Source organism: Dendropsophus ebraccatus, chromosome 7 (genome assembly GCF_027789765.1).
Source record: "Dendropsophus ebraccatus isolate aDenEbr1 chromosome 7, aDenEbr1.pat, whole genome shotgun sequence".
NCBI lineage: Eukaryota > Metazoa > Chordata > Amphibia > Anura > Hylidae > Dendropsophus > Dendropsophus ebraccatus.
Genome location: NC_091460.1, coordinates 137,787,073 through 137,814,981, shown reverse-complemented (window position 1 = coordinate 137,814,981; position 27,909 = coordinate 137,787,073). Strand labels below are relative to the sequence as shown.

The 27,909-nt window shown below is 45.6% G+C and overlaps 1 protein-coding gene across 1 annotated transcript; it reads right to left on the bottom strand.

Moving 5' to 3' along the window:
* Window position 1: 1 nt before the first annotated feature.
* Window positions 2-27,237, bottom strand: LARP1B (La ribonucleoprotein 1B). The gene is made up of 19 exons (XM_069978591.1): window positions 26,610-27,237; window positions 23,974-24,026; window positions 21,448-21,507; window positions 20,922-21,063; window positions 20,369-20,503; window positions 19,694-19,807; window positions 17,244-17,403; window positions 17,012-17,156; window positions 13,673-13,847; window positions 12,760-12,932; window positions 11,995-12,351; window positions 6,916-7,042; window positions 5,132-5,268; window positions 4,855-4,961; window positions 4,324-4,484; window positions 3,354-3,498; window positions 2,659-2,768; window positions 2,220-2,347; window positions 2-1,505 (listed from the first exon to the last, which is right to left on the bottom strand). Exons 1-19 carry the CDS (start codon window positions 26,887-26,889, stop codon window positions 1,320-1,322), a joined length of 2,895 nt encoding a protein of 964 aa, XP_069834692.1. The 5' UTR covers window positions 26,890-27,237; the 3' UTR covers window positions 2-1,319.
* Window positions 27,238-27,909: the final 672 nt, after the last annotated feature.

The window sequence follows — 27,909 nt, the reverse complement described above, 5'->3', positions numbered from 1 at the left end:
CATGTCTGATAAATCTCCCCCTTCATCCTCTACTCTTCTAAGCTTCCTAGTACCTAAAATGTTGTTATATTTCTGTATAGGAGACTTACAGCTCTGTCTATCAGCAATAACAGATGACTTCAGCCTTCATCTCATCCTTACAGAGTTTAGCACCAATTTATATAATTTTTCTTCATTATTGTCCGCCCTAGAAATCAAACTTTAAAACTTTTAAAATAATAGATATTTTATTTTCATTAAAAAAAAAAAGCAAGAGAACATCCAATTCAAAGAGAACTCTGTGTCAAATCTGCCTATAAAAATACACCCTATGGTTAGGCCATTTTATTACTGAAAAGAACATGAAGCAATATACTGCACATGATGGACATAGAATCATATAAGAAAAAAAAAAGTTCTAAAAATTCATGATCCCCCTTCATTTTGGATGACACGGTAATGCCAGTCAATGTGCTCGTAAGTAACAGTTTAGAAGATGAATACTTTACATTAAGCAATCTGCGCTGAAATCTATGCTGTCTTTCCATTGCTTTTTTATAATTATTAAATCTAAAAATATTTTTAAAAATTAAAAAAAAAATCTGATTTTCCAGCTAACCAAAAAAGTGAGGTCAAGGAAAGGTTAGGGGCCTATGGGATTAACACTTTAATGCATAAAAGGTTTTATTCCCATTTCTATACAGTGATAAGTCATTCCCGTAGGTGGGGACAGTACTGATATGGCTTCTGTGAAAGATGCTTCTGAGAAATTGCTAGAAATGCAAGGCATTCTGGAAACCATCTGTGTCTTAAAGGAGAACTCTGGCCAAACGTACAAATCTGGGGCAGGCAGGGGGTAGTGGGAACATACTAAAGAAGTAATACTTACCTTTCCCCCCCCCTGCAGCACCACTGTTCATTGTCAACCGATGGCCTCCTATATCTTCCTTTCCCGTAATGTCATGAACACAGACAGTCAGTGACTGTGGCAGGACACCTCTGCAGTCACTGACTGAGCAGGTAGTTCCTGCTGGGTCATGACGACACAGGAACTGGGAAAAACAGAACACCGAATGCTGACAGTGAGCTGAAAGGTAAGTATAACTTTATTCCCACCACCCGTTGCCCGCCCTGGATTTTTTCAGTTGGCCGGCGTTCTCCTTTAGATAAAACCACTTTTCATCTTGCAAACCAATCCACACACACACACCACACAAAACATCACTGCTTGCCCTGCTCATGCTGATCAAACTCCACACAACTCTGAAGCATCTCTAGCTAAGACCTTGCTGCAGTATCTATTAGCTTGGAGCTAGACAGCGGAGTCCATATAGCAGGCCTTAGCCCAGCTGCTGAGGGTTTACTTTGTGGTGGAAACTGGAAGGACCCTGAGAATGGACGTTAGCAGAGTGTTTTGAGGCAGCACCTGCCCTTGAAGATCCTGAGCGGTTCCTGCGACGGCCAGCCTCCTCAGTTGCGGAATTGGATGGATGTCTACGTCGTCCAGATTCTTCAGCTATTGGTGGCTGTAAAAGGGGGGGGGGGAGGGGGGTGTAAGTAGCTTAGAAAATTGTCTCTTTTCATAGGGGTTAACATGTAGCCCAATGTTCTACTTTAAAAGGTACTCTGGAGAATTTTAAAAAAAAAAATTTTAATCAACTGGTGCCAGAAAATTATACAAATTATTAAATTACTTCTATTTAAAACTCAAGCCTTCCAGTACTTATCAGCTGCTGTATGTCCTGCAGGAAGTGGTGTATTCTTTCCCGTCTGACACAGTGCTCTCTGCTGCCACCTCTGTCCATGTCAGGAACTGTCTAGAGCAAATCCCCATAGTAAGCCTCTAGCTTTGGACAGTTCCTGTCATAGGCAGAGGTGGCAGCAGAGAGCAGTGTGTCAAACTGAAACGAACACGGCACTTCCTGCAGAACCGCAGCTGATAAGTACTGGAAGGCTTGAGTTTTTTCAAATTTTTTTTTTCCCCGCTGGAGTACCCCCTTGAATGCTTTGCAGCATGACTGACAGCGCAGGAAGGCAAACCCCTGTGATTATTACATGAAATAAGAGGAGGACACTTACGCAAGAAGTTATCTCCCAAACCACCTTGTCTGAACATGTATCACAGAAACTCACGTGTAGCTATGGTCAATGAAGAACTAAATCTCTTTAAATCTTTTCTTAAAACGTTAAAAATAAAAGTATAGTGATCTGAATGTTTGGTTTAGTTTCCAGTCACTTACATCCACTCTGAAGTCTTCCAGCCTCTTGAACTTGCTCAGATGGTTCTGTAATGTGGGGTTTATAGATAGGTTTTTAGCTTGCGCATACTTGAGGAAAGCCCAGAATTTCTCTAGTCCATACAGCTGACCTAAAAGGGAGAGAAAACTAATGAAAAACCGTACACAACAGGTATTTCTGGAAACGGTAATTTGGCTCCGATTCATCACCCTGCCTGAAACCAAAGCAATTGTGATCTCTCCCACAGCGACCAATCACAGTTCAGCTTTCATATCATAACGAGTTCTGATAAAATGAAAGCTGAGCTGTGATTGGTTGCTTTGGGCTGATAAACCTGCGCCATTGTGTGTGGATGTTATTATTCCATGTAACATGTTGGTTAGTCTGTATTCTGCAGGTACCGCTCACACAGTGCGGACACTATAGCTATATTTGTATTACCAGTCTCGTAATCTCTTAGAGTCTCTTCTTGAAAATCCTTGAATATATCTGGTCGGAATTTCCTTTCCAGTCCGTAGCTGTAAAATCTGAACAGGCACTCCAGCCCATATCTGTGGGAAAGGGAAAAAAAAAAAATTAAAGGGGTACTCTAGGCCGGGGGGTATTTTTAAGGATCGCCGGGGAGGGGGTGAAAATTGAAGCTGGAGGTCACTTACCTCCCCCGTTCAAGCGCCGGTGCCCAGATCGCGCCGCCCGGTACTCCCATCCCGTGGACGCTTCCTGGTCTGAGCTACCGCATAAGACGTGACATCTCAAGGCAGCTCTGCCAATCAGCGGCCGTAGCTGGGTCCCGCGTCTTACGTCTTATGCGGTAGCTCAGACCAGGAAGCGTCCACGCGTCGGGAGTACCGGGCGGTGCGATCCGGGCACCAACGCTGAAACGGGGGAGGTAAGTGACCTCCGGCTTCAATTTTCACCCCCTCCCCGGCGATCCTCAAAAATACCCCCCAGCCCAAAGTACCCCTTCCAGTAGAAGTCCGAGGCCGGTCCCACCGCTCACCTGATGGATTTTATAACCCACCGGTCTTTAATGTGTTTGCAGGAATATAGAAGTACATCCTCTCCCCTTAGGCACCTGTATACCTCTCCTCCATCTTGTACTATTATCTTCAATGGCGGGCGTCCACGCTGCTCACCTGTAGTTCTCTTTGGCTTCCTCCACGGCGAGCTGCTTAAATTCTTCGTACATTTTTTTGTTGAAATGATCTCTGAGGAAGAAGGACCAGAACCGAAACAGTGTGTTCATCTCCGGGGACTGCCCAATTCCCAATCGTTTTCTTTCTGATAAAAGAAAAAACATGGATAGAATGTTACTGGTGATCCGTACATATTGAAAAGTCTTCCTTTTCATGCCTGGTTAAAGGGGTATTCCAATCACCACTAATAGTTATACTTGTAGGACTCATCAAGTTGAATATCTTTGCCAATACTGTACATTCATCTAGCAAACTTGCCTCCTATTGTTGGCAGCCTGTTGTCTAGGTTACCGACCACCACTCTGCTTTACATAGCATCTTAAAAAGGGGTTGTCCAGAATAATATTATATACAATAATATAATATTATATATAATATAATAATCTGGGGCCACCTGTTCTATGCTGCTGTCAGGGTTTTGGTAACATCTGGTCATGTCCTGCTACCTCTGAAGATGGCCGGTCAGCATAGACAGTATAAGATCTATACTGACCACCATTTCCGGAGGGAGTGGAACGTCATCAGATGTTTCTAAAACAATGGCAGTGGTGGAGAACGGGTGGCCTGGGGGAAAGACAGGTAAGTATACATTACTCACTTTTCTCCTCTCTGTCCTCACTCATTCACCTTGACCCCTCCCCCCTCCATAGAGCATAATGAACACAGAAATCCAGCTTCTTCTGAAGTTGGGGGGGGGGGGGAGGGAAAACCCTCATACCTTTCAGATTATTTTAACACCCACCAGTAAGGTTTTTTTGTTTTGCTAAATTTTCACAGAAATGCTTCCTTCTTTTTTTCTTACAATTACCATACTTTGGATGAATATCTGGCCATGATAACCTCTCCAGGATAAACTCGTCATCTTCTAGATGAAATGATTACTTGATAGAGAACACAATGCAGCGCTCACCATTTAAGCACCTCCGGCGATACTTGTGATACACTTGTTGTGTGAATCCATTTTCCTTCAGCAGTTCATGAGAAGGGTGCTGGAACTTAGGTAGAGAGTGAGGGGTGCACCCAAAGCTTCCTACAAGCTGGGTCCCATCTGAGGGGGACGCATTGGAACTGCTAAAAAAAAATAAAAATTCAAAGGTTTGCATCTTAAATGATTTCTGTTATCTATCCATGCTGTGTAGAGGCAGTCAGCTGTCAATCAGCAGCTGGAGGGCGGGGGGAGGGGTGTGGCAAGAATCCTATTCTCCTGCATATTAGGAGAACGGCTGAAGAGAATAAAGTAAGTAATACACCGATCTGTTCAGCATTTCTGGCACTAGTTTATGCTGCGCTCATTTAAGGCGGAATAAACCTAGTGACAGATTCCCTTTAAGCAGGATATATTTAAAACTGTATTTTAGTTTATTCAACTAGACCAGAAAAATAAGCTCATGGAAATCTCTCTCTCTCTACACACACAGTTATCAGGCCGGTCACGCTTTACCTGACAGAGGACGTCCTAGGTCGGTGTTCCCTGGAATCCATTACCCAACCAACATGCGATTCTAGAGGCGGGTTGGAGCTGTGCCGGGTCTTTTTCTTTCTTGGCGTCTACAATAACAACAGAGATGCCGGATTATTGGACACTGCAGGTGAAGAAGCTTAGGACAGGACTAGGTTTATATAAACTATACAAATCACCCAAGTCGCAAAGTTTTACTCCAAACGCTGTAAAAAATTATATATATATATTTTTCAACTGAAGTTTTAATGCCTGTTACCTGGACATCAATAGATTTGGCTTCTTTAACAACAGGGTAAAACCTCGGAGTTTTAGTAGGATCTTGCAGACGTGGCGTACGTGGAGTCTTCGGTGTCCTAGCAGGGTGGGACACTGGAGATTCTGGAATAGCTGTAGCTGTGATACAGAGCAGTGTTATTTCACCACAGTACATGTGCCGCCTCCTCATCTAACCCGACAGGCAGTTTTATCATGATCACATAACGTCTCACATTAGATAAGGTATGATACGACTGCTTTCTACTTTATTGATGAAGGATGGTGTTATGATCAGCTGCATGTTCCCGGGATCGCCTACTTACAGGTGGTTTTACTTATTCTGTTATTTATAATTCCTTCACAAGTATTGGCTATAGTGGAATCGCGGTTTGTTTTACAGTTAGGGTGGGTGGATGAGTGACTTGGGTAAGGCAGGTGGGTGGATGGATTGGGTAAGATGGTTGGGTGAGGTGGGTTGAGTTAGGTGAGGTTGGTAAGTTGGGTGAGATGGTTGGGTGGGGGTGTAGAGTTGGGTTTGCTGGGTGGGTATGGTTGAGGTGAGTGGGTATGGTTGAGGTGAGTGAGTAAGTTGGGTATGGAAGGTGGGTGAGTCGAGTGAGATGTTTGGGTGGGGGTGCTGAGCTGGGTGTGCCAGGTGGGTATGGGTGAGGTGGGGTGAGTAGAATAAAAAGATAAAATTAATAAAAATATATATGTCACGTTAGAGATACTGTATGAATATACAAGTGGTAACTTGGTTTAAGAGTAACTTAGTTTAAGAGCGTTTTGATTTAAGAGCTCACATTTTTCCAAAATTGTGACTTGGTTTAAGAGCATTGCTTTGGTGTAAGAGCTCCATGTACTGGGTGGGAGGGGGAGTGGGGAAGGGGCAGCGTCTGCATAGCGGGGTCTACAGCCCTGTACTCTGACCCAGGAAGTCTCCCTCACCTTCCAAATCATAGCAGAACCACTTCAGGCTGGGGCTTGCATCAGGGGACAGGACTGTGGAGGTAATCTCTCCATAGCTGTAACCCCTCTTTCCCCGGACAGAGGGTGCTGCTATACTGTGCCCACATCTGTCCTGCTCATTCCTTCCTGCTCCCTGCAGTCTCTGTGAGTCCTTGTGTTTCCCATCCTCTCCATTACTGTACAGTAACTTATAATATCACTAGACATGAGCGAACCTGGAGCATGCTGGAGTCCATCCGAACCCAATCGTTCGGCATTTGATTAGTGGCGGCTGCTTAACTTGGATAAAGCTCTAAGGTTGTCTGGAAAACATGGATACAGCCAATGACTATATCCATGTTTTCCACATAGCCTTAGGGCTTTATCCAAGTTCAGCAGCCACCGCTAATCAAATGCCGAAAGTTCGGGTTCGGATGGACTCCAGCATGCTTCAGGTTCGCTCATCTCTAAATATCACATATTCTGCTGTTTCATCTGTTTTACATGTTATTCAGAATAATAAATCATTATTTTTGGGGTGTGGATCCAATTGTCTGAATTTCTATGATTTTTTATGGGAAAATTTGCTTTGGTTTAAGAGTGGATTTGGATTACAAGCGCCGTCCCAGAACGAATTATGCTCGTAATCCAAGGCACCACTGTATCTTTATGTATTTTATTTTACCAAGATTACATTAACAGCAAAATGAATTGTCGGACCACGATGATCTAATAATGGCCTATACTAGTGCTATGCCATGTGACACCAAGAGCTGTATAGTCCTTTCTTCTATAGTCACATTTAATCTATAGCGTTATGCTTTTAGAAAATTATACCTTCAGGAAAGGTTGGTATATTTGGGGGGGACTGCCCAGCCTCCGCATCTGTCACTATTTCTGGTGCCAGGCTGTCAAATTCTTCTTTACTGATGAAATTGAGTTTCCTGAAATGTTCCAGTTCCTGCTGAATTTTGAAAAACAAAATAAAAGGGTAAATGAACGTCCATCTCATATTCAAACCAATAGAGTAGGTCTAATATTAGCAGGTAATATACTTCTCCACTAGTAGCTGAGAAGCGGTCAGCGTGCTCCATATGTTTAGAGTAGGACAGCGAAGCTCCGTATTGTCCAGACTACAGGCAAACCTGCCAGTATACAGCCATATTATGCATGTTAAAGAGACTCTGTCAGTAGGTTTATGGTGTCCTATCTCAGGGTAGCATAAACTAGTGACAGAGAAGCTGAACAGAATGATGTATCACTTACATTGTTCTGTGCAGCTGATCCTGAGATCTCCTCCTGAATAACATGGACAATAAGTAGTCCTCTCCATTATGTGCATGAGCCCAGTAGTCCTGGATATTCATGAGAAGCAGACCACCAGCTGCTGATTGGCAGTTATCTATCCATGCTGTGTATAGACAGTCAGCTGTCAATCAGCAGCTGGAGGGCGGGGGGAGGGGTGTGGCAAGAATCCTATTCTCCTGCTTATTAGGAGAACGGCTGAACAGAATGATGTAAGTAATACACCGATCTGTTCAGCGTTTCTGCCCTCATTTAGGGTGCCTTCACACCTACCGGATCCACAGCGGATCTCACTTCTGCGGATTCGAAGCGAGAACCGCTGCGGATCCGGTATCAATTCACCCCTATGATAGCACATATTCACAGTGGGATTGACATCCCGCTGTGAATATGTGCTTTAACTCCCTGGTGCCCGCAGCCCCGCCGTCGCATCCCCCCCATCCCAGCCACATCCCCCCCATCCCAGCCACATCCCCCCCATCCCAGCCACATCCCCCCCATCAGCCCATCTCCGGCTCGCCGCCGCGAGCATACATTACCTGCTCGGCGGCACAGCTGCAGTGAGGCTCAGCTGATCTGAGTGGGACCGGAGCCGGCAGCCTCACTACCGAGCAGGTACTGTATGCTCTCGGCGGCGGGATGCAGGCAGCGGCGGGCTGATGGAGGGGATGTGGCCGGAATGGGGGGGATGCAACGGCGGGGCTGCGGGCACCAGGGAGTTAAAGCACATTCACAGCAGGATGTCAATCCCCCTGTGAATATGTGCTATCGTAGGGGTGAATTGATACCGGATCCGCAGCAGTTCTCGCTTCGAATCCGCAGAAGTAAGATCCGCTGTGGATCCGGTAGGTGTGAAGGCACTAGGGATGCACGATGCACCGAAATATCGATACTACTATCGATATTTCGGGCCAAAAAACGATTCGGTACCAGGATTTCCTGGTATCGATACTTTATATTAAGCTGCCTAATAACGCAGCTTAATATAAAGTATAGAGCAGTGAACATGGCCGGCGGCTAGCTAAGCGCCGGCCATGTTCTCTGTGTGCCGCCCCCTGCCCCCTGGCGTCACTTCCTCCTCCTCCGCCCGCCCCTTCCTCCGCTCACTGCAGTGAGAAGTTATAGCCGGCACACAGCGATCGCATGTGCCGGCTATATAACTGTGCAGATGCCGCTGTCACAACTGACAGCGGCCTCTGACCCATCCTGAGCCTCTCCAGAAGCAGTGGGGGTCGGCTACTATGTGTAACAGACCCCCGCTGCTAATCACCCGCAGCCTGTCACATCTCAGCCTCCTGTCCCCCTGTCATGCAGCCGTCCATCTGCAGAGCTGTTCCTATGCATATTCATGTGTGCACACACTCGGTGGCTGCGCTTCCTGACCGGCCTGAGTGTGCACACATGAATATGCACGGAGGAACGGAGGTCCGACAGCTGGGAGCTTCCCGGAGCTGAGGGGAGGGGGGATTTGTAAAGGGAGCTAATTTAAGGTGGAACAGACCGCCTGAATCTTGGCCAGCAGCAAAGGTTAATCTTCCTGCTGGCCGAGGTTCAGGTTGTCTGTTCCACCTTAAACTCCCTTTACAAATCCCCCCTCCCCTCTGCTTTGACAAGCCTCATGCTTTGAGTGGTACCGCAGTGAGTGAGAGCAGGGGATGTGTGCAGACATTGCAAACATCCCTGCCCTCTGGTGTGCCCCCCCCACATCCCTGCCCTCTAGTGTGCCCCCCCCCCCACATCCCTGCCCTCTGGTGTGCCCCCCCCCACATCCCTGCCCTCTGGTGTGCCCCCCCCCCCACATCCCTGCCCTCTGGTGTGCCCCCCACATCCCTGCCCTCTGGTGTGCTACCCACATCCCTGCCCTCTGGTGTGCCCCCCCCCCCACATCCCGGCCCTGTGGTGTGCCCCCCCCCCACATCCCTGCCCTCTGGTGTGCCCCCCCCCCCATCCCTGCCCTCTGGTGTGCCCCCCCCCCACATCCCTGCCCTCTTGTGTGCCCCCCACATCCCTGCCCTCTGGTGTGCCCCCCACATCCCTGCCCTCTAGTGTGCCCCCCCCCCACATCCCTGCCCTCTAGTGTGCCCCCCACATCCCTGCCCTCTGGTGTGCCCCCCCCCCCACATCCCGGCCCTCTAGTGTGCCCCCCCCCCCCACATCCCTGCCCTCTAGTGTGCCCCTAACATTCCTGCCCTTAAACCCCTGCCCTCTGACAGGAACTGACCTGCCAGGCAGAGTAACCCTCTCTTGTCTGTCCAGACCTGGCAGCCTTCACCAGCTCCCTGCAGTGTGGGGGTTGTAGTCTGTACTCAGTGGCGGATTAAATGTACCCTGGGCTGTTCACCCAACCTGGATCCCCCCCCCCCCGTCAATCTGCCCACTACTGCCCCCCCCCCCATGCTGTCCCCAATAAACACAATGTTTGGTCCCTTGCTGCACAGAGGATGTCAGGAGAGGAGGGGGCTGATCTTATAGGGGAGGTCACAGCAGCACAGAGGATGTCAGGAGAGGAGGGGGCTGATCTTATAGGGGAGGTCACAGCGTCACAGCAGCACAGAGAATGTCAGGAGAGGAGGGGGCTGATCTTATAGGGAGGTCACAGCAGCACAGAGGATGTCAAGAGAGGAGGGGGCTGATCTTATAGGAGAGGTCACAGCAGCACAAAGAATGTCAGGAGATGAGGGTGCTGATCTTATAGGGGAGGTCACAGCAGCACAGAGGATGTCAGGAGAGGAGTGTGCTGATCTATGAGGAGGTCACAGCAGCACAGAGGATGTCAGGAGATGAGGGTGCTGATCTTATAGGGGAGGTCACAGCAGCACAGAGGATGTCAGGAGAGGAGTGTGCTGATCGATAGGGGAGGTCACAGCAGCACAGAGGATGTCAGGAGAGGAGTGTGCTGATCGATAGAGGAGGTCACAGCAGCACAGAGGATGTCAGGAGAGGAGGGGTCTGATCTTATAGGGGAGGTCCCAGCGTCCCAGCAGCACAGAGGATGTCAGGAGAGGAGGGTGGTGATCTATAGGGGAGGTCACAGCAGCACAGAGGATGTCAGGAGAGGAAGGAGTGTGCTGATCTTATGAGAGGTCACAGCAGCACAGAGGATGTCAGGAAATGAGTGTGCTGATCTATAGAGGAGGTCACAGCAGCACAGAGGATGTCAGGAGAGGAGTGTGCTGATCTATGGGGAGGTCACAGCAGCACAGAGGATGTCAGGAGAGGAGTGTGCTGATCTATGGGGAGGTCACAGCAGCACAGAGGATGTCAGGAGAGGAGGGTGCTGATCTATGGGGAGGTCACAGCAGCACAGAGGATGTCAGGAGAGGAGTGTGCTGATCTATGGGGAGGTCACAGCAGCACAGAGGATGTCAGGAGAGGAAGGAGTGTGCTGATCTTATGAGAGGTCACAGCAGCACAGAGGATGTCAGGAAAGGAGTGTGCTGATCTATAGAGGAGGTCACAGCAGCACAGAGGATGTCAGGAGAGGAGTGTGCTGATCTATGGGGAGGTCACAGCAGCACAGAGGATGTCAGGAGAGGAGTGTGCTGATCTATAGGGGACGTCACAACAGCACAGAGGATGTCAGGAGAGGAGGGTGCTGATCTTATAAGGGGGGGGGTTGTATTTTTTTTCGAGGTATCGAACTGGTATTGAGTATCGAACTAAAAAATCAAGTATTGGTATCGAACTCAAAATTCTGGTATCGTGACATCACTAGAAGGCACCCTTAAGGTGGAATAAACCTAGTGACAGATTCCCTTTAAAGAACATAGTGATGGACCCATTGTTTGTATTCTGTAAGAGTGTGAACACATTGGAATATAGAAGAAAGGGGGACCTATAAGAAAAGATCTGCCAACAGAACGGCCTGGTGGTGTTCTACCATACTCTACATTTTATTTCTAACAATGCATTTCCTATGGAGAGAAAATGCTCTCATCCAGCTTCTATGGTATGTACGCCCTTTAATCCAAAGCATAAAATCAACAGTTCATTGACAAATTATTGTCAAGAGACAAAAATTCAGTTTTACAGTGGGGGAAAAAAGTGGCATCAAATAAATACAAGTCATTTACAGACTTAAAGGGGTACTCAGGTGAAAATATTTTTCTTTCAATTCAACTGGTTTAAAAATCTTCAGTCTTCCAGTACTTATCAGCTGCTGTATGTCCTTCAGGAAATGGTGTAGTCTCTCCAATCTGACACAGTGCTGTCTGCTGCCATGTCAGGAACTGTCCAGAGCAGCAGTAGCAAACCCCCATAGAAAACCTCTCCTGCTCTGGACAGTTCTTGACATGGACAGAGGTGGCAGCAGAGAGCATTGTGTCAGGCTGGAAAGAATACACCACTTCCTGCAGGACATACAGCCGCTGATAAGTATGGGAAGACTGAAGATTTTTAAATAGAAGTAAATTACAAATCTATATAACCTTCTGAAACCAGTTGATATGACAGAAAAAGATTTATGCCGGAGTACCCCTTTAATAAAAGTATCTTCAGAGAAAAATACTATATTAACCATAAAGACCAACAAGCACAATGGATATGAGGGTATCCCGGAGACATCTATGGTTTTGTGTATGGACTGTGTTACACTAGAGTATTGCTTGGTACCTTCGATACTAGATGATCCAGTTCATCACTGACCGTCCACAAATCCTGCTCGTAGTAATATAGACCATCGTTTATAACCTTGGCAAGTTCGGAGGTCATTTTGGCTCGAGACACGTGATTTCCAGTACGATCTCCTCCCGGATGTTTTTTGAGATGCGGAGGGGTCTGCGTTACGATGAGGATTTTATTAATGTCCTGATCATCGATCTCGTAATCGGAGTCATCATCGGACCAATCGGTGAAGTTGTTCCTGCGGCCCTGTAGATGCTCCATCTCCTCATCAAACATGAAGTCCAGCTCTTCTTGCTCAGTCTCTTCAGTCGCTTTGGGTTTTTGTGTCACTTCAGAACTTTCCCCCTTTAAGTAACAAGTGACAATGATCAGAAGAGTTCACCAGCAGATGCCGGGATTCATACTATCGGGGATCTGTACATAGAGCCTGTCTGAGAGAAGACTCTATGCACAGATCGCCCATCCGACAGGACGGAGGTAAGTGGCTTACCCCCGCCTGTTGGTACAAGCGATCGGGACCCCTGCAACATGGCTGCGGGGGTCCTGATCATGCTTAACCTGCCACTGACTTTACCTTAAACACTCTATGCTACGCATTGTGGCGTTTATGGGGTTAATGACAGGCAGCTGCAGACCCGCAGCTGTCTGTCATTATCCTCCGCTCCAGATACACTGATATGTGCGGAACCGCTTACACTTCAACGGTCCCGCACACTAAATCCCCCACAGTCAGGAACGAATGATTTGATGTACCTTTGGTTTCACTTGGGATGGTCGTTGTCTTCTCTTCACCTCAATCCACGGCTCAGAATCTAACTCTGGTAAACTCGCAGACAAGCCCTTGGACATAGTTTGTAAATTGCTCGGCTCATTCCTCGCATGATGGAATAAAGGATTTTCCTTCCTTGGAGAATTAGGAGCAGAACCTAATAGGAATTAGAATATAAAAAATAACCTAAAATAATGTGCGCATTCAGGTACTCTTGCTAAAACCTCGTCTATCGCGGCAAGCATTCTGATATTGGGGGTTTTCCCTTTGCGTATAAATAGAAGTACTTGAGGGCAAAGAGAAGCAGCATAGTAGAACTGATCAAGTAAACGTAATAAAAATAATCAGAATTACTTGACAAGGGCAGTACTTTAATGGAAACTTAAAGGGGTGCTCCGGCGAAAATATTTTTCTTTCAAATGAACCAGTTTCCAAAAGTTATATAGATTTATAATTTACTTCTATTTAAGAATCTCAAGTCTTCCGGCACTTATCAGCTGCTGTATGTTCTGCAGGAAGTGGTGTATTTTTTCCAGTCTGACACAGTGCTCTCTGCTGCTACCTCTGTCCATGTCAGGAACAAATCCCCATAGAAAAACTCTCCTGCTCTGGACAGTTCCTGACATGAATAGAGCACTGTGTCAGACTGGAAAGAATACACCACTTCCTGCAGGACATACAGCAGCCGATAAGTATGGGGAGACTTTAGGTTTTGAAACAGAAATAAATTACAAATCTATATAAAACTTACCCAAACCAGTTGATTTTGGGGAAAAAAAAAAAGAAAAAAAAAAAGATTTTCGCTGGAGTACCCCTTTAAGTAGGAAGTAGTTACTAACCAATGGTGTACAGCGAGCACTTTCTCTAGAAAGGACGTTGACACCTACAAAGCATTACCTGTGTGATACACCTGCAGCTTTCCAGGGATAAATTCGGGACAGTCGATCAATCTAGAAAAGTCTGTATGCTTAAGCTCCTGAGCCGGAGCCGCAGGAATCGGCCATTTTTCTGGATCCACCTTTTTCCTTATTTTTTGGTCTACCATGTCTACTACCGTGCTGTTCTTTAAAGCCTGAAATAGATGGATGTTAGCCAAGGTTCCTTAGAAATGTCCGGTATATGCACGTCCGCATTTTAATACAATGTTACAATGTTGTCTCAACAATTTCTAATGTGGAGGGGGGGGGGGGCAGGGGCATGAGAGACCCACCCTATTACAGCTGCATCAAAAACTACAGTAGTTTTTCCAAGAAATTCTGGTGTAAAGCCACCCCCTATGACAGATTTGTTGCAGAAATTTCTGCAACTTGTCCATTCATTTGGGGGAAAAAAAAAAAAAAAAAAAAATGTAAGCACACGCAGAAATTTCCGCACCCACAGGATAGAGGATGAGCAGCTGACCGCGGAGGCTTCGGCCTCAAGGGCCTCCTCTAATCTCGAAAACAAGGACTAGAGGCTACCATTAGAATGGAGCAACAGATCACGTATGCTCGCTGCTGCTCTGTTCTCTATAGGGGCTATGAAAACAGCAGAGTAAATAGAGAATGAATCGAGCCGCAGCGTGCAGGCCCGAGCCACCGCCGCTCCACTCTAAAGCCCCTATTCCACGCTGTCATTGCTTATTTGATCCTCGTTCCCTGCTCGCTGCTGCCGCTATTCCACATGTCGGCAGTGAGCGGGTGAGTACAGGGGGGAATAATGACATGGTGGTAGTTTGGGGGCCTAAAACCATGTTACAGCTTTCAGTAGTATAACATTTTAAAAGGAGTACTTCACCATTTTTTTTCTTCTTACAAATCAACTAGTCCCCACAATTGCTAGAGATTTGCAATTTACTTCTATTCAAAATTCTCCTGTCTTCCCATACTTATCATCTGCTGTATGTCCTGCAGGAAGTGGTGTATTCTCTCCAGTCTGACACAGTGCTCTCTGCTGCCACCTCTGTCCATGTCAGGAACTGTCAGAACAGAAGAGGTTTTCTATGGGGATTTGCTGCTGCTCTGGACAGTTCCTGACATGGACAGAAGTGGCAGCAGAGAGCACTGTGTCAGACTGGAAAGAACACACTACCTCCTGCAGGACATACAGCAGTACTGGGAGACTTGAGATGTTTTATTACAAGTAAATTACAAATATCTGGCACCAGTTGATTTAAAATAATTGTTTTTGTGGACTATCCCTTAAAGGGGTACTCCGGGCAAAATGTATTTTTAAATATGGTATTACATAAAGAAAATTATACAAATCTCTAATATATACTAATTATGGGAAATGCACATATAGTGCCATTTCCCTCAATTCAGTAGATCAGGAAGCCTTCACTTCCTCCAAAAAAATGTGACGTCACGTCTCAAGTGTGTGCAGATAGCGTAACCAGCCGGTTACCGGACCAGGATTAGAAGCCCCGTGCAACTTGGGTCAGTGCAGGAGTATTGTGGCATATGTGTGGTGGTATAAGTCAGCTCTGTATACTAACGGTATATACCAACCGCACTGGATATAGTAGAACAATTACTTTAATTGCAACGCTTTTCGGCCTTTACAAATAAAATAAAGGCCTTTTTCAAGCATGCTTTATTTGTGAAGGCCGAAACGCGTTGCAATTAAAGTAATTGTTCTACTATATCCAGTGCGGTTGGTATACACCGTTAGTTAGTATACGGAGCTGACTTATGCCACAATACTCCTGCGCTGACCCAAGTTGCACGGGGCTTCTATTCCTGTCCGGTAAGCGGCTGGTTACGCTATTTGCATACCTTCCTCCCACCTTGGTGGTGATGCCCCGGAACAGCTGCGGAGTACAATCATTTATGCCTTCAATAGAGTTGTGCCTGACTTTGCCCAACTCCTCCAGGTGAGTGGCCCCTTGTAGTCATCTACCACCATACATCTGGCCTCCCCCTACTACACAAGGAAGCGCCCCCCCCCTCTCTCCTTTCTTTCAACTCAAGTGTGTGCATCAGCAGGGGGCGTATGTAGAAGTATAGAAAGGGAATAGACGTCTATTCTCCCTCCCTGTGCTGGTCTCCCCTCCCTCTGTCCCCTCCCCCTGCCCGGTCCAGTTTCAGCTGCTGCTGCTGCAGTGGGGCGCTGATGCTCACCCCAAATAGCCGCTTGTCCTCTCAGCCCATGTGCCCCCTACCCAGTCCCATGCAGGAACGCTCACCCTCCGCCAGTCCCGGTGGGATGAGCGCTCCTGCGCCGCCTCCCAATTCGATGCCCCTGATATGAGCCCGCCGCCTGGTTCTGTGCACGAGCGCTCACCCGCCGCCCGGTCCTGGCGGGGTGAGCACTCATTCAACCTCTAACTTACTGCCCCCTGATGTAAGCCGGCTGCCCCGTGCAGGAGCGCTCACCCGCCGCCCGGTCCCAGCAGGGTGAGCACTAATGCATCTTCCCCTAAGCAGCTGCATCTTCTGCCAAGCATAGTGCACGAGACGGGGCAGCGGGGTGAGACTGGCTCAGATGAAGCGAGCTGCTTGGCAGAAGGTGCAGCTGCTTAGGGGAAGATGCATGAGTGCTCACCCTGCCGGGACCGGGCCTCGGGTGAGCGCTCCTGCACGGGGTGGCCGGCTTACATCTGGAGGCAGTAAGTTAGAGGTTGAATGAGCGCTCACCCCGCCGGGACCGGGCGGCGGGTGAGCACTCCTGCACGGGGTGGCCGGCTTAGATCAGGGGGCCGAAAGAGGATGAATGAGTGCTCACCCCGCCGGGACCGGGTGGCGGGTAAGTGCTCGTGCACAGGACTGGGCAGCGGGCTCAGATCAGGGGCATCAAGTTGGAGGGCAGTGACTGGGTAGGGGGGAGACGGGCTGAGAGGACAGGCAGCTATTTGGGGTGAGCGTCAGCGCCCCACTGCAGCAGCTGTAACAGGACCGGGCAGGGGGAGGGGACAGAGAGAGGGGGGAGCAGCACAGGGAGGGAGAATAGACGTCTATTCCCTTTCTATACTTCTACACACGCCCCCTGCTGCTGCACACACTTGAGACGTGACGTCACATTTTTTTTTGAGGAAGTGAAGCCTGCCCGATCTACTGAATTGAGGGAAATAGCGCTATATGTGCATTTCCCATAATTAGTGTATATTAGAGATTTGTATAACTTTCTTTATGTAATAACATATTTAAAAATACACTTTGCCCGGAGAGTGAACTAAACTGTATAAAACACATATCTATCTTAGAAATACATCAAGCACTGAACAAAAACTGCGTTCACTAGTGACATAGACAGTACCTCGCAAATAAGACTGATGTCTGTAGTCAACGACTGCACACGGTGGAAACCGGCGATCAGAGAAAGTGGCAAAAATCCCTGGGGATCCATTTTCCTCCTGAGAAAGAAGTCTCTTTCCAGGTTTTCCGCACTGAAGTAGTACTCACTAAAAAAGACATACGGTATTATAAATTACTATTTAATGATTACGTTCCGTTGCTTTAACCAGTGTATAAATGACAATTTGACTTACATCTGACGTTTTAGATACTCCTTCAGCAACTTTTTGTCCACTTGATAGAGCTGCATCCCGGATCCATCGTCGTAATAATACATCATACTGGTGATATTGTCAGGTAACGCGGTCTGGAAGGGCTCAGGACTGCCGGTGAAGCTGTGACCGCCATAGCGACCTTATAGGAAGAAACGGAGAGAAAATAGGAAACTTCTAGATTGTATTGTTTTACTTTATTGCCACGTCCCCTTGTTACCAAGAAAAAGGTATAAATGTTACGCTAAGGGTGTGAATCATGATCAGCAGCTGGGATTATAGAGCTCTTAATCACATTCCCTTAGAGCAAAAAAAAAATAAAAATTTTTTTGGTCTGACCAGAGGTGCTCTGTAAAGGGGTATTCCCAACACAACACAGTTAAAGAGACTCTGAAAATAGGTTTGTGGTGTCCTATCTCAGGGTAAGTAGTGACAGAGAAGCTGAACAGAATGATGTATCACTTACATTGTTCTGTGCAGCTGATCCGGAGATCTGCTCCTGAATAACATGGACAATAAGTAGTCCTCTCCATTATGTGCATGAGCACAGTAGTCCTGGATATTCATGAGAAGCAGAAAACTCCGCCCACCAGCTGCTGATTGGCAGTTATCTATAAATGCTGTATACAGTCACCAGCTGGAGGGCGGGGAGAGGGGTGTGGCAAGAATCTCACTCTCCTGCATATTGGGAGAACGGCTGAACAGAATAATACAAGTAATACATCAATCTGCTCAACATTTCGGTCACTAGTTTATCCTGCCCTCATTTGAGACGGCATAAACAGATTCATAAATAAATATATATATATATATATATACACATTTATTTTTGCAAGTATTTATTGGTCTGCATATAGAGCAGAGTGGTTGGTGACCAATCCGTCAACATTAGCGATGGGAGAAGAGCAGCATATCAGGAGGCAAGTTTGCTATATGAGGGTATTTGCAAGAATATTTAACTTAACATGCACTACAAGTATATCTATATTAGATGAGATCCCCTTTAACTCATTAACGACCAGAGTGTTACAGTCCTAAATAGTCAGACACTCAGCTGTTTTATACACGTGGTGGTTTAATGGCCCTTTTTCCCCCTTGGACTACTAAAATAATTATTGTAATGTTCTTCATGACATATGACTATTGGGAAGTTTGCCTTTTTGCCCTATACATGGTAATGTATAATTATTTGTTATTTAAATTAGCAATTGTACACAAAGCATGTGGAAAGGGTGGCCATGGAGACAGCACATTATGCTGTAGGTGTTATACGTATATTTACTTTGTTTTGCATTTTTCTACTTGCAGAGGTAAACATCCCATATCATGACTGACTGTAAGAGAGCTGATCTGCTAATATCCAATGGTTCTCTCAGGATGTTGGGCACCAGGCAATAAGGTAGAAACATAGAAGATTGCCGGCAGAAAAAGATCACTGGGTCCATCTAGTGGTCCCTTTTAGTATTTCCCTTCTTATTATCTTAGGATAGATATATGTATATACCCGGCAGGTTACATTCTGTTATCGTAATTTACTAACCACATCTGCTGGAAGTTTGTTCCAAACATCTACTACTCTTTCAGTAAAGTAATATTTTCTCACATTGCTTCTGATCTTTCCCCCGGGCAACCTCTGACTGTGTCCTCTAACTTAGTTTTTTGTTTTTTTCTAAAAACACTTCCTTCCTGAACCTCATTTAGTCCTTTAACATACTTAAAGTGTCACTGTTGTTTATTTTTTATTTTTTTTGCAGAAATCAATAGTACAGGCGATTTTAGGAAACTTTGTAATTGGGTTTATTAGCCGAAAATGCATTTTTATCATGAAAAAGCAGTATCATGTCTTCACAGTTCTCTTATGGAGAGGGGAGGGAGATGAGGCACCAAAACAGGACAACATAGAGTTAACTTACAGCTACATCACCAGGCTATCTCCTCTGAAGTCAGCACTGACCTCTCTGAATTATGGCTTTCTCACAGCTCCCACTGTGTAATCCTTTGTTCTCTGCTGGCCACTAATCTCCCTCCCCCCCCCTCCCCACTCCATAGAACACACAGGGCTCGACTGATGTAAAAGTCGAGATTTCCTGATAATGAGCAGTGGATGAGAGAGAGGAGGGAGGATGGGGCTGGGGAAAGTCTTTTTGAATGCAGATAATGGCATATTTGCCTAATAACCCCAATTACAAAGTTTCTTAAAATCACCTGGACTACTGAATTCTGCAGAAAAACCAAACAAAAAAAACGACACAACCCCTCTTTGGTTGAAATTGATGGACATGTGTCTTTTTTCACACCGTATTAACTATGTAACTATGACAGTGACACTTTAAGGTTTCCATCATGGAGTCGACTACGTGTCATATTAATATAATGATCCATTTATGTACAAACCTAATTTGCAACCATATAAAGTTAAAAGCATGCCGTACCCCTTCCTCGTCCTCTTCCTCTGGATCGCCCTCTGAAGCTCTCTCTCATACCGCTGGATTCACTTTTGGTGCTCAGGACCTCATCCCGGTCACTTTTTCTCTCTTCTTGCCAACCTGCATAAACACAATACTGAACACTAAATGAAAGTCTTCTATTACACTGTAATGCTATCATCATGTAATAGTAACCCCACAGAACCTACCATTTAAAGGGGTAATTCTTTCTAATCAACTGGTGCCAGAAAGTGCCTGAGATTTGTAATTAAAAAAAAAAATCTCCAGTCTTCCAGTATTTAACAGCTGCTGTATGTCCTGCAGTAAGGGTGTATTATTTCCAGTCTGACACAGTGCTCTCTGCTGCCACCTCTGTCCATGTCAGGAACTGTCCAGAGCAGCAGCAAATCCCCATAGAAAACCTTTCCCATTCTCCAGACTGGTAAGAATACACCACTTCCTGCAGGACATACAGCAGCTATACCCTTAAGCAAGTATACCCTAAAGCAGGGATGGGGAACCTTCGGCTCTCCAGCTGTTGCCTTTGTCTGTCCAGGCATGATGGGGATTGTAGTTTTGCAACAGCTGGAGGGTCAAAGGTTCTCCTCCCCTGCCCTAATGGGATAGCGTTAGTTAGTGTGCCTCAATAAACTATATACAGGCCTGGCCTTCTCTGCTTACCATGGAAGTAATGTCCTCTTTTTGGTTTTTTACTCGTTTCAGGTTGAGCCTGTGACTCCGACTGAGCGCCCTGGTTTTCCGCATTCTCGGTTTTCTTGCCCTCAAGCTGCAGGGGTACCCACTTCTGTTTCACAACTGCAGAATGAAAGTAGAATGACCTTAGAGGAGCCACGTATGTGTTTGACCCTACCTAACCAGCATTAGGCAGTGTTCACACATCTGCATTTATGCTGAATTTACCTACTTATAACCTAAATTGTCCGGGTTTACACTGCGATTCTCAAATCGAAAAAGTAAGCTTCTCAAATGGAAAAACTTAAGGTCAATTCAGACAGATCTCTCGTGTCTGAATGTTCCTGTGTTCTCTACGGGGAGGGGTAAATCGCAGCCAGACAACCACATCTGCCAGAAGTTTGTTTCAAGCATCTACTACTATTTCAGTAAAGTAATATTTTCTCACGTTGCTTCTGACATAGAATAAAACTGACATAGAATGGAGAACAGCATAAAAAAAACTAACAAGTATTTATTTTTTTAGATTTATGCCAAATACCTTTTTTCCTAGAAGCAGCGGTCTGAGCATCCACCTCACAATTCTCATTGCTTTCATTGAGATCCGTCCCCTCATGCTTGTTCTCATTGCCCTTCACCTTTTTGGGCGATACATGTTGCTGATTTGGGGATAGGTGTTGACACTAGAACATTAAAATATTTAATATATATATTTATTTATTAATTAGAGATGAGTGAACCGGGTTCGGGTTCGAGTCAATCCGAACCCGAACGTTCGGCATTTGATTAGCGGGGGCTGCTGAACTTGGATAAAGCTCTAAGGTTGTCTGGAAAACATGGATACAGCCAATGACTATATCCATGATTTCCACATAGCCTTAGGGCTTTATCCAACTTCAGCAGCCACCGCTAATCAAATGCCGAAAGTTCGGGTTCGGATGGACTCGAGCATGCTCCAGGTTCGCTCATCTCTAATATATATATATATGGTCAATAACATTGTTACTTCAATTCAGTTTTGTAAACTTACAAACTTTTTCGGACTACTTCTTTAATGTAATACTTACTCCGTTTTTGGCAGTTTCACTTGGAGTCGGCCAGTTTGTGATATCACTGAAGTCACTGGCCTAGAGGGGAGGGAAAAGTACCAGAGATTCACATACATGATGGTAAAGACCAACGTAAAAATGTTTCCAAAATTTTTATAATAATAATAATAATAATAATAATAATAATAATAATAAATATTTGTACTATTTTTAAAGTTGTTATAATTATTATTAACTATTTGTACCAGAGAATAAAAGCATTTTACCATGATCCCAGAAGCACAGACAGATATAGGAAAAGTACCATGTGACCTAACCGCTATCTAACAGTGTCTGCAGTGTGTAATGTGAATTTAAAGGGGTACTCAGGTGAAAATTTTTCTTTCAAATCAACCAGTTTAAGAAATTTCAATACATTTGTAATTTACTTTTATTTAACCCCTTCAAGACTGAGCCCTTTGATGCCCGGATGTCTGGGTCAAATTAGTGCAATGTTTCTCCTCGCATTCTAAGAGCCATAGCGCTTTTATTTCTCCACCTACAGGGCTGGTTGGGGTTGTCATTTTTTGCGCCATGATCTCTAGTTTTTAATAATATCATATTGGTGTAACAGAAAAATTTTGATCGCTTTTTATTAATTTTTTCTGATGTATAATTTTTTTAAAAAATCAGCAATCATGGTGTTTTTTGTTGTTGTTTACTTCGTTCACCGTGCAGGAAAAATAATGTAATAGTATAATAGATCAGACCGCATGCTACAATATGTAAATGTTTATTTATTTTAAAAATTTTCATTTTTATAATGGGCAAGGAGGTATATTAAACCTTTATTGGGGGGGGGGGTTATAAGGAGTTTAGTTTTTAAATACTTTTAAAACTTTTTTTTACACTTACTTTCACTTTAAAACAAGCAAGCATGTACTGATCTGTGCTATGCCATAGCCATAGCATAGCATAGATCAGTGATATCAGCGATCTATGCATAGAGCCTGCCTGAGAGCAGACTCTATACATAGATGGCCGATCCAACAGGACAGAGGTAAGTGACTTACCCCCGCCCGTCTGCATAAGCGATCAGGACCCCTGCAGCATGGCTCAGTGACAGGAGCTTGTCCTGTCACTGAGTACCTTAAAGAGGACCTGTCACCCCCCGTGCCGGGGTGTCAGGCTCCCGACCCACTGTTAGATCCCCCTATACTCACATGATCCCGCCGGGTCCCGCTTCCTTAGCCGGCCGGGTCCCGGAGATATCAGCTCCCGAAGCCCGGCGCGCGCTGAGAGCATCGGACTCCCCACTCATTCTCTATGGGCATCTGACTCTGCTGTCAGCGTGCGCGCCGGGTTTGGGAGCTGATATCTCCGGGACCAGGCAGGATCACGTAAGTATAGGGGGTTCTAACAGGGGGTTGGGAGCCTGTCACCCCGGCACGGGGGGGTGACAGGTGTCCTTTAATTGCTGCGATCTCTATATATCATAGCGTTTAAGGGGTTAATGACAAGCAGCTGCGGGATCGCAGGCTCCCGGGACACTGATGTGTGCGGGACTGCTCTCACTGCAGCAGTTTCGCACTCATCTAAACCCACTTCAGGAACATTATATACATACATTCCTACTGCACAGGGTATGTGCAGTAGGAACGTATATATACAGACTGCTGACGTAAAGGGGTTAAAAAAAAACTCCAGCCTTCCAGTGATTTGTAATTTACTTCTATTTAAAAATCTCCAGTCTTCCCATACTTATCAGCAGCTGTATGTCCTGCATGAAGTGGTGTATTCTCTCCAGTCTGACACAGTGCTCTCTGCTGCCACCTCTGTCCATGTCAGGAACTGTCCAGAGCAGCAGCAAATCCCTATAGAAAACCTCTACTCCTCTCCAGACTGGAAAGAATACACCACTTCCTACAGTACATAAAGCAGCTGATAAATACTGGAAGACTGGAGATTTTTTTTTTATAGAATTAAATTACAAATCTATATAACTTTCTGAAACTAGCTGATTTGAAAGAAAACATTTAACTTCATCATTCTCAAGATGTGCGGCCGTTTAACAATTTAAAAAGCCGCACAAAAGATGGGATTAGCCGGCCCTTTCATATGGGCCGATCACCAGCAGTAAACCTTCCTCTCTTCTGACATTTGGCTGCTGTAAACATACATACACATATATTATATTTATTTATTTTTTATTTTATTTATTTATTTATTTTTTAAAATCTATCCTACAGCCTTTTTATTATTTTTTTTTTGTATAAGCAATAGCGGGCAAGGAGGTATTTTAAACTTTTATTGGGGGTTTATAAGGGTTTTTATTTTAACTTTTAAACCTTTTTTTATACACTTCTTTCACACTTTCACTTTAAAAACATGGAAACAGGAACATTACAAGATAAAAAAAAACAGATAAAAAAAATTAAAAATACTCATAGGAATACTCTTTTAAGACAAGTTTTAAAAAGTTGATCGTCTGATCTACTAGAAGCCGCCATTTAAAAACAATTCTTCCCCCCCCATATTCCACTTTACAAGCAATATAAAAGTTACCTTCTTAGAAGCAGGTTTTCCAGCCCGCACAACTTTTGCTGAACACTGCAGAGCTGAAATCACAAAACATCAGGTTACATGCACAACCACTACTGAGCCACAGTGAATACAACTTCAGCATTAACAGGTTTCCTTATAATATAACTATGTATGGTCCATTATACCGCTCAGCGGCCGTACATCATACACCCGCCATGGTGAAACGTATCCAGACGGCCGCATTGCTGCAGCTCGTCCCCTTTCAGTGCTATATGGTGAGTGACTCACTGACAACTGTGCACAATATACTTTGCAGGACACAAGATATAACATGCCTACCACAGCCGTTCTGTAAACTCTGCCATGTGGTTTTATTAGCATTATATTCTACAAGATATTATACACTGGGATCACAGAACTCGGCTTAAAGGGGTAGTTCACAAAAAAAAAATTCTTTCAAATCAGCTGGTGTCAGAAAGTGCCTGAGATTTGTTATTTACTTCTATTAAAAAATGTCCAGTATTCCAGTACTTATCAGCTGGTGTATGTCCTGCAGGAAGAGGTGTATTCTTTCCAGTCTTACACAGTGCTCTCTGCTGCCACCTTTGTCCATGTCAGGAACTGTCCAGAGCAGCAGCAAATCCCCATAGAAAACCTCTCCTGCTTTCCAGACTGGAGAGACTTCCACTTCCTGCAGGACATACAGCAGCTGATAAGTACTGGAAGACTGGAGTTTTTTTTTTTTTTTTTAGTTGAAGTAAATTACAAATCTATATAACTTTCTGGCACCAGTTGATTTAAAAGAAAAACATTTTTGGTGAACTACTTCTTTAAAGAAAAACAACACTTCGTGACATTTTTGCATGGTTTTAACGCTTATTTTGGAGCATGTATAATGTGCACAGACACACATGGAGGTCACTTCCTTTACTGTCTGTAAAAAAAACACACATATGAATGGAAAACATACATGGGACGTCAAAATAATTGTATTGTAGAGCGGAATATGAGAACGTCTGGGAAAGGGACTGTCTGGGGGCCGCTGGGGCGTTGGGCTATGATCACACACACTATTTTTGCCAGACTATCAGTCAGTATTTTTTCCAACCAAAATTGTAAGTGGAACTGACAGGGCAAAATTATAAAAGGGAAGATTTTCACAGTGTCCGTGTTTTAACCCTCTCATGGTTTTGGTTAAAAAAGGCCATGTGTGAATATAGCCTTAAAGGGGTACTCCGGTGAAAACCTTTTTCATTCAAATCAACTTGTTTCAGAAAGTGCCAGAGACTTGTAATTTACTTTTATTTAAAACTCTCCAGTCTTCCCATACTTATCAGCTGCTGTATGTCCTGCAGGAAGTGGTGTATTCTTTCCAGTGTGACACAGTGCTCTCTGCTGCCACCTCTGTCCATGTCAGGAACTGTCCAGAGCAGGAGAGGTTTTCTATGGGGATTTGCTGCTGCTCTGGACAGTTCTTGACATGGACAGAGGTGGCAGCAGAGAGCACTGTGTCAGGCTGGGAAGAATACACCACTTCCTCCAGGGCATACGGCAGCTGATAAGTACTGGAAGACTGGAGATTTTTAAATAAATACACCAATCAGTAGAGCTTGTGCACAGAACTGGCCGGGTGCAGGAGGTTGCATGACGTGAGCCACATCTCTCAATGCTGACCTGTGGAGAGCGTGTGTGCCAGAAACACTTTAAGGGTGCCTTCACACGTATCGTATCGCTGCGTTTTTTAAATGCGCGTCTTGATTTTCACATGATTTTCATGTGAAAATCAAAACTCGCATGTAAAAATCGCACCAAAAACGCAGCGTTAATAACGCAGCGATACGGTACGTGTGAAGCTACCCTAAAAGATACTTTTTTTTTTTTTTACAGGACCCCAGTGTATGGAAGAAGTCTTCCGTCCTCTATAGTATTCTATACATCATTCTATCTGCAGTATACGAACATATACTAGCCGGATGAGATCCATAAGGACACTCTTTAAAGGGGTTATCCAGCGCTACAAAAACATGGCCACTTTCTTCCAGAGACAGCACCGCTCTTGTCTCCAGCTTGGTCGGGGTTTTGCTGCTCAGTTCCATTGAACTGGAGACAAGAGTAGTGTTGTCTCTGAAAGAAAGTGGCCATGTTTTTGTAGCACTGGATAACCCCTTTAAGGCCAAGTTCACACATTGTATTATTTTGTACAAACAACGGCCGTCACTTATGAACACTGCTTTATTGAATCCAAGTATATGGGACAACGGCCGTAGTGTATATGCACTGTATACACTACGACCGTTGGTTACTGTGGAGCAGAAAACAATTGACATGTCCATTTTCTACGGTCGCAGTTCGGTAAACAACGGCCGTAAGTAGAAAATAAGCTGTGGTCACAGTGTAAAGTACGGCTGCCGACCGTACTTCACATTGTGTTAAATTGGATTGTGGGCACACCCGAATTTGCCAGCATTCCAATTAAAATAAAATGACGTTCATCTGTCCGAAACTGGGGATCCGTGCAAACACTGAACATCTGAATAGTCCAGTACAAAGCCACGGGCTATACACGTAACCGCGCCTTAGCTCTACACTAGAGAAAGTTTTTTTTTTTTTTTTCGGAAATAAATTTTTTTCCCAAGAAGCGACACAATCAATCTTACCGTCATGTTCTCGCCCCCCACTAGTGAACGAGCCGTGAGCGGGGCCCATGTTGGCCTTCCTGGTCCAGGGGTTGGTACTGGGCACAGGGGCCTCCCCGCCATGGCTTCTAGCACGTTCTGCAGGCGGCGGGGCGGCTCCTTGGCGGTCGTTCTCCTTATTACTGCTCCACTCCTGGTGGGTTTGGGCTCGGGTGGCCGGCAGGACGGGGTCGTGGCGTTCGGCCGTTCTTTGGTCGTGGTCGGGCGTCACCATGGGGGTCTCGTGCACTTTGGAGGCCATTCTCAGCGATCTGTGTGTGGGGGGTGTATACTGAAGAACAGTGCAGCCGGCCCTCACCTCACAGGCAATGCATGCAGAGGGGCAGGGGTCCTGGGGGGCTCACAGGTCTCCTCTAGGCCAATGCATAGAATATACAGGAGTCAGGCACAGTATATACTGCTCCCAGCTGTTACAGATACAGGAAGCCCCGCACTACAACAACACACAGACAAGCACCCCCGGAACCCGCAGGAGAAGTGAGAGCCCCCCCAAATCTATAAGAAACGCACGTCTCACGGAGGCGTCAGAGGAGCTGGCGGCGCGTTCACGGCAGCGTTTATTTACTTCCACACCGTGCACGCTCCGGGGCCCCGCCCATCGGCCGAGCCTGGGAGTGCGCAGGCGCAGTGAGACGTGTAAGCTGTGCGGCTGTCAGAGCAGCTGTCAGATGACAGTGATGAGTGTGAGGGAGTGTGCCCGTCCTGGGCCGTGTTCCCACCACTGCGCTGACCCGTGCGATACCTGAGGCTTACTGGGAGGGGAATTATGCACTTACATTACCAGTATAGTTCTTTTACTAAAGGTTCCAGTGGTTCTCTATGTAATCAGAGAATTCTGGGCGGATTCATGTTAACTTAAAGACATTATAACAGGCCATTCACACTAAGCGGTTTTGCTACTATTTATATTATGCAGTTTCTTTTTTTCTTTTTTTTTTTTTTTAGCCAAAACTATACTAAGACGAGACAGTACCATAGGATCTAAAGTAGCCCTCTCCAGCTTTGGCCGGGTTTACACTTATTAAGCAGTGTTCCCCTGTCCCACTGTTAGTTGTACCCCTATAGTAGCTGCCCCCCAGTATGTTGTACCCCTATAGTAGCTGCCCCCCAGTATGTTGTACCCCTATAGTAGCTGCCCCCCTGTGAGTTGTACCCCTATAGTAGCTGCCCCCCTGTAGGTTGTACCCCTATAGTAGCTGCCCCCCCTGTGAGTTGTACCTCTATAGTAGCTGGCCCCCCTCCCCTGTGTGTTGTATCCCCT